Source organism: Dendrobates tinctorius, unplaced genomic scaffold (assembly GCF_039654945.1).
Source record: "Dendrobates tinctorius isolate UK_male_01 unplaced genomic scaffold, ASM3965494v1 ptg000012l, whole genome shotgun sequence".
NCBI classification, from domain to species: Eukaryota; Metazoa; Chordata; class Amphibia; order Anura; family Dendrobatidae; genus Dendrobates; species Dendrobates tinctorius.
In genome coordinates, this window is record NW_027361680.1 from 2,142,368 (window position 1) to 2,149,209 (window position 6,842).

Genomic DNA, 6,842 nt, shown 5'->3' on the forward strand with positions numbered 1-6,842 from the left:
TTATGTTGTCAACCTATTCTGTTCCTTCTCCTACTGCTTTCTCACTAACTGAGGAATTCTCTGCCGGTCGGTGGGGTGTACACTGCGGAGGAGGAGCTATCTTTTTTTTGTGCATAGTGTCAGCCTCCTAGTGGCAGCAGCATACACCCAAGGTCTCTGTGTCCCCCAATGAAGGCTCCGAGAAACAGATTTTACGGTAAGCAACCCAAAAATCCTGTTTTTTTCTGAGTGTTTGCACAGAACACTACTTTAAAATAGGTTATAATCATATATGCAAAAATACTTCAAAGCTAACTCAGTCTAACTTCAATAGTTGCAGTAGATACATAAAACCTAAAACCACATAATTGAAGAGTTTATTCGTTGGGTAACAAGTTAAATGTACCGAGATGTCACCGACGAGCAGCTGATCCAGAAATAATACCAAGATCCGGCCCTCAGACCGTTCTGTTTACACAAAAACAAGTTATTCTTCCGGGAAAGTGACAATAAAAAGTGTGTTCATCATAGAGGCAAGCGGTAATGATCAGCATTAGGCTAAGTGCACAATTTCTGCTCAAAAACCTGACTCCCTTCCCAGAAACCGAGCCTTTTTTGTCGTTGCGTTTTCCGCGCGTTTTCGTCGCGGTTTTTGCACATTTTTTGCGTGTCTTTGATGCATTTTTTCCGGCGCGTTTTCAAAGCGCATTGAACTAGCCAGAAATGCGGAAAAATCCGCGAAATTAATGAGCATGCTGCGTTTTTTACCGCGATGCGTTTTTTTCGCGGTAAAAAAAGCATCAATGTGCACAAAAAGTGCAAAATGTATAAGAATGAATGGGAAGCTTCTTTTTCACGTTTTTCCCGCTGATTTTTTGGCAAATCCGCGGGAAAAACCGCGAAAAAAGCGCTGTGTGTGAACACAGCCTTAGTGTTTGTATGAGAATGCTTGTAATCTGGATCGTAGACATGTTTAGTGGTTGAGCATCGCCCATGTCATAAATGGTGGGTATCTAATTGTGGATAATTCCTTTCCCTTTTTCCTCCTTGTGCTTGTCTTGTAATGGATGTATGCTATTATGTGTTCAGACATATGTGAGGGAGCAGGGATCTTTTTGCAATTTACTGACTTTGCTAGTTCAGGATGACATTTGTCCAGGCCTGTTATGTAGCTCTTTGTTAGGGCTCATTCAGACATCAGTTTTTCATGTATGAGTTCAGTTTTTTCCACTGATAGGTCTTGTTCCTATTATAGCCTATGGTGCTGCTCACATACTTATGTATTTTTGGGAGCTGAGTGATCCACATGAAATCATGGATGTCCGATTTTGATCTAAGTCACAGATCAAACTTGCCGATTGCAAAAAAGCAGACAGCACTTTGATGCCATCCATGTGCAGTTTTCACTGACTTTTGGAAAAGCTTGAGAAACCTACATATTTTTTTTCTTGTGCATTTGAGAGAAACTGATGGTAAAAACTGTCAATTTAACCAAATACTGATGAAAATAGATTTTTCTCCAAGTTAAAAAAAAGTAAATTACCCCAACGTCTGAATGAGGCTCAGATTTCCCTGGCAGCTAAGGATGCTCCATTTGTTGTCATGTTCCTTTCCAGGGAAGCACGCAAATCCTGTGTCTGAGCTTGTGACTTCCTGTGTATAAAGGCCCAGACTGTGGGAATGCCGGGTTAGGTGTGGTTTATTAATATCCTCTTATCCGGTGTTAATTTTAGGCATTGGCTGTATGTACCTGGCTCCCTAAGTGCCTTGGGTAATCTAGAAGTAAGATCTTGTACAAAAGGATCTGTTACATCAGTAGTAGTTACTGATGGTCCCACTTTAGCGGTGATGAAGCATGTGATGTGCATAGTAAGCCCAGACTATACATTTCATGGTTTTAATGTAAGGAAATTGTGAGTTAGCTGGGAGAAATAACGTCAAACTAATTTCTGTTTGTTCTCAGAATATCCAGAAGATGCTGGGGCTCGCACCCTCACGGGCTGCTACCAAACAGGCAGGGGGATTCTTGGGACCTCCTCCACAAGCTGGAAAGTTCTCCTAGTGAACTAGAATAAAGGAAATGGACAATCACTGCTGCCTCTGTTGTGAATCCAAGTGTTAAAGCCATCGACTTCACTGTTTATGGAACTTCAGAAGAGTAAACTCGTGCACACGTTCATGTGTAATTTTTTTTTCACTGGAAAATTAAGCAAATGTTTTATAGAAAATGTCTTCTATTTAAAATAAAATATATCAGATCTGGAGCAACACTTCTTTATACAAATAAGCAATGTGTAGAATAGTATTCGGGGGTGTTGAGTAAAAGAAAATGATGCGTCTCAATGGTAGATTTCATGTATCAAGTTATAAATCTGAGAATCTGTTTAGAGACAGATAAGATTATTGAGTTTGAGGGGCACAAAGACTGGCGCCAATGTTTAACAGTATTTTTTTTTGGTAATTTAAAGCCCCCGTTACACATAGCGATATCGCTAGCAATATCACTGTAAAGTCACCGATTTTGTGACGTAGCAGCGATATTGCTAGCGATATCGCTACATGTGATAGTTACCGCCGACCGGCTCCCCCGCTGATTATCGCTGGTTGCACGAGAAGGTCCTGGACCATTTCTCGTCAGGCGCTTCCTGCTGGGCTTCCTGTGGCGCCGACGAGTGACGCGTGGACGCGGGCGGGAGGACGTCAGGATCGCCGCGTCTGACAGGTAAGTAGCGACCCCCGACCCCAGCGATGTCGCTGGTGAGATCTGCCTGTTTGGCAGCTCACTAGCGACCACTTAGCGATGCACCAGCGATCCATATCGTTGTCGGCATCGCTGGTGCATCGCTAAGTGTAACGGTACCCTAAGAACTGGTCAGTAACGTTGCATCCTGAAGGAGCAAACCTATACAAGTGTTAGATATAGTTAAGCAATAACTTATTGGAAGAAAAATTGCCTTTAGTTTATGATCGTCCTTATACTCATTTTTGGTATGTTAATCAGTTTTTATTGGTGCTTGGTTTAGATACAGTTTACCTTATATACTCGGGTATAAGCCGACCCCCCCCAATTTTGCTACAAAAAACTGGGAAAACTTATTGACTCGCGTATAAGCCTAGGGTGGAACATGCAGCAGCTCCTGGTAAATTTCAAAAATAAAAATAGATAACAATAAAAGTAAAATAAATTGAGACATCAGTAGGTTAAATGTTTTTGAATACCCATATTGAATCAGGAGCCCCATATAATGCTCCATACAGTTCATGATGGGCCCCATAAGATGCTCTATAGAAAATACACCCCATATAATGCTGAACAATGGTTAATTATGGCCCCATATGATGCTCCATAGAATAATATGCCACATATGCTGACCCATAAAGGTTCTAGCCCCATAAAATGCTCCATAGATTATGCCCCCATAAGATGCTCCATAGATTATGCCCCCATAAGATGCTCCATAGATTATGCCCCCATAAAATGCTCCATAGATTATGCCCCAATAAGATGCTCCATAGATTATGCCCAGATAAGATGCTCCATAGATTATGCCTGCATAAAGTGCCCCATAGATTATGCCCCCATATGCTGCCCCATTAGAAGCTCCATAGATTATGCCCCGATAAGATGCTCCATAGATTATGCCCCCATAAAGTGCCCCATAGATTATGCCCCCATATGCTGCCCCATAAGATGCTCCATAGATTATGCCCCCATAAAATGCTCCATAGATTATGCCCCCATATGCCGCTGCTGCAAAAAAAAAAGACATGCTCACCTCTCATCCTTGGGGGCCAGTTGTCGGGTCCTGAGCAGGCTGAGACACCTGCGCGCTATGGGGGACAGGTGCCGGTGTCGCTGCTGGCTCAGGACCCATAGATTATGCCCCCATAAAATGCTCCATAGATTATGCCCCCCTAAGATGCTCCATAGATTATGCCCCCATAAAATGCTCCATAGATTATGCCCCCCCATATGCCGCTGCTGCAAAAAAATGACATGCTCACCTCTCATCCTTGGGGGCCAGGTGTCGGGTCCTGAGCAGGCTGAGACACCTGTGCGCTATGGGGGACAGGTGCCGGTGTCGCTGCTGGCTCAGGACCCAGCACCTGAGATATTCACCTGTCCCCGATCCATCGCTGCTGTCTGCCGCATCAGAGGGCACGGCGTGCACTAACCACGTCATCGCGCCCTCTGCTGTCTGAACGTCACTGACAGGATGCAGCAAGCAGCGATGGATTGGGGACAGGTGAATATTGGATATACTTACCCCCTCCTGGCGCGGTCTCTGCAGCCCCGTTCTTCCACGGTCACCCTTCCTTCAGCGGTCACGTGGTACCGCTCATTAAACTCATGAATATGCGCATATTCATGAGTTTAATGAGCTGTACCATGTGACCGCTGAAGGAAGGAAGGGAGATTGTGGGAGAAGCAGGGGGGCTGCAGAGACGCGTCGGGGGGGTCAGTATGATATCTGACACACCCGCTTCCCCTCCCCCCGCCGACCCCCCTTATATGACTCATGTATAAGCCGAGAGGGGGACTTTGAGCCCCCAAAAATGGGCTGAAAATCTCCGCTTATACACGGTAAATTAATTTTTTGTTAATTCAAAAGGTTTTTTTAATTTAACACAAACAAAAGGTAATGGCTTATGTTGTGCAAGGAAATGCACTCCGAAAATTAAATTTTATCTGTTTTTATGCACAGAAGATGTATTGCAAAAATAAATACAAGTATGTTTCTGTTATCACGAAACTCGATTCTTTAACAACTCAATATTCAATTGAGTGCATTTTTTTTCAACATAAATTTTATGGTGACACAGCAATTGTTTTGTGAAGTGCTACATTACATGATAATGCTGAATCAAACCAAGTATGACCTAAGGAGAACCTTCTAACAAAAGACTGACCGTCACTTCCAAACGGAAGACAGGTGCGTACAGGTGCAAACTAAGAGTGGCCATCTCCATATATAATCAACAAAAAAAGTAGCGCTATAGCATGAAAATATGAAATATATGAATTAGGAAATGCATTACTGCTCTAGAAAATAGGAAAAATTGAGAATACTTGGCGCATAAATTGGCCATTTCATGTATACCCGACAGCCATGATAAGGCAACCAGAATCACCTTACCGTGGCTGCCGGGTACACATGAACTGGCCAATTTATGTGCTAAGTATTCTCAATGTTTCCTATTTTCTAGAGCAGTAATGCAATTCATATTTCATGTTATTGTGATACAGAGTGCAACTTTGTTTGCTAATCAGAACCTACGCAGACAGCTTTTCCTTCAGGAAAAACTAAACTTTCATTTTTATCTTTTTCTAATTTTGTCCAGCAGAGAAAGTAATGAAGCTTTGTAAATCACAATGTAGAAAAATCCCTTAATATTCTTGAAAAAAAAAAAAATTGGTATCTTCCAAACCCCTGCTTTTCAAGCCTATTTGCCTACCTCCAGCTGTATTGATAGCAGCGCATGTTTATTTGGAGTACAGATGATGGTAGTAAAAGGGGTCGTCACCTGTGTCCTCTTAAGTGTTGTGCTTATCAGCACAGTCTCCTGCAGCAGCTTATCCCCATAAATGGGGCTCGTTCACACAAGCGTATAACACGGCCGAGTGCTATCCAATAGAGCAGGGGTGGGCATTCAGTTTTTCAAAGAGGCCACATAAAAAACTGGGACTGTTGTGGAGGCTGAACCAATTGGCTGATCATAATTCTCCTTAAGGCTATGTGCACATGCGGTGATTTTGCTGCATTTTGTTTCTGAAGCCAAAACCTGCTCTCTTGGCAATAAGTCTACTGTGTTCAAAACACCAGTTTTGCTGCATTTTATTGGGTGTGGATTACACGTGTGCTTTGTATACTTAACTTGTTTAATAAAGTTGGTTTTATTTCCCAAAAATGCTTAAAAATGTTACAAAAACAGTTATTGCGTATTTTGCAGCATTTTTGCACTTTCTGTGGGTGACAGTGGAAAACGCTGAACAAACTGACACACTGCAGACTAAAAAGACGATGCCGTTCTCAAATTCTCATCGCTTCGGCTCGTACTGTAAAATGTGGCTTTTAATTTGTATATGAACAGAGCTCAACAGTGATCATATCAGGTTATAAGAAGCAGTAAGTTATAGGTTTTTAATTAGCTGCTAAGACCCATAGTAACATGTATTAGCCGTTAATTAAAGGGGTTTTCCAGTTTAAGAAAACCCTTCTCATTAGCTGCAGTTACAAAAGAAAAAAGTTTTTTTTCTCCTCCTGGGACCAGCGCTGAGTCTGTGAGGCTGTGCCCCCACGTAAGCGGGTTTGTTTTCACGTTTTTACCAGCAAAAACGCGTAAAAAACGCTACAAGAAGCATCCCATTCATTTTAAATAATTCCGCACTTTTTGTGCACATTGATGCGTTTTTTGCGCACATCAGCGGCTGAACCTGGGAAGGGCGAGTAAGAGCTCATTCAGATGTGCGTTTTTTCATTTATCAGAAGAACAGTCCTTGTTTCATCAATGATTCTGTTTAGACTTACATCAGATCTTCCACAATGTCAACATTTCATCTGAGTTTGGTCTGCATTTCATCAGTTTTTTCCATTGAGAAAAAATAAGTTTCTTTACCTTTTCCTATGTGGCAGCCGATGACGTCTCAGTGCTGTCAGATTTTTTTTTTTCCACAGACTTGCATTGCTGAGTTTGACAGGACACTCGGATCAGTACCAGACATGTGTCTGTGATTTTGCAAAGGCCACTCAGTCTGCAAAAATAAAAATGGGACATGTGAACAGCCCCCCACAGATGATACTAGGTTTGAGTGCCATCTGTGAAAAACAAGGATAGAGTTCGTACGTGAAAAACTGATGTAT

At 42.3% G+C, this 6,842-nt stretch overlaps 1 protein-coding gene across 1 annotated transcript in view; it reads left to right on the forward strand.

The window, feature by feature from the left end:
• Positions 1–2,243, forward strand: part of TMCO1 (transmembrane and coiled-coil domains 1) — a 113,133-nt gene extending 110,890 nt beyond the window's left edge. The window contains exon 7 of the mRNA XM_073557948.1: positions 1,943–2,243. Within this exon, the coding sequence (XP_073414049.1) occupies positions 1,943–2,041 (99 nt within the window). The 3' untranslated portion in view covers positions 2,042–2,243. The remainder of the gene's footprint in view (positions 1–1,942) is intronic.
• Positions 2,244–6,842: the final 4,599 nt, after the last annotated feature.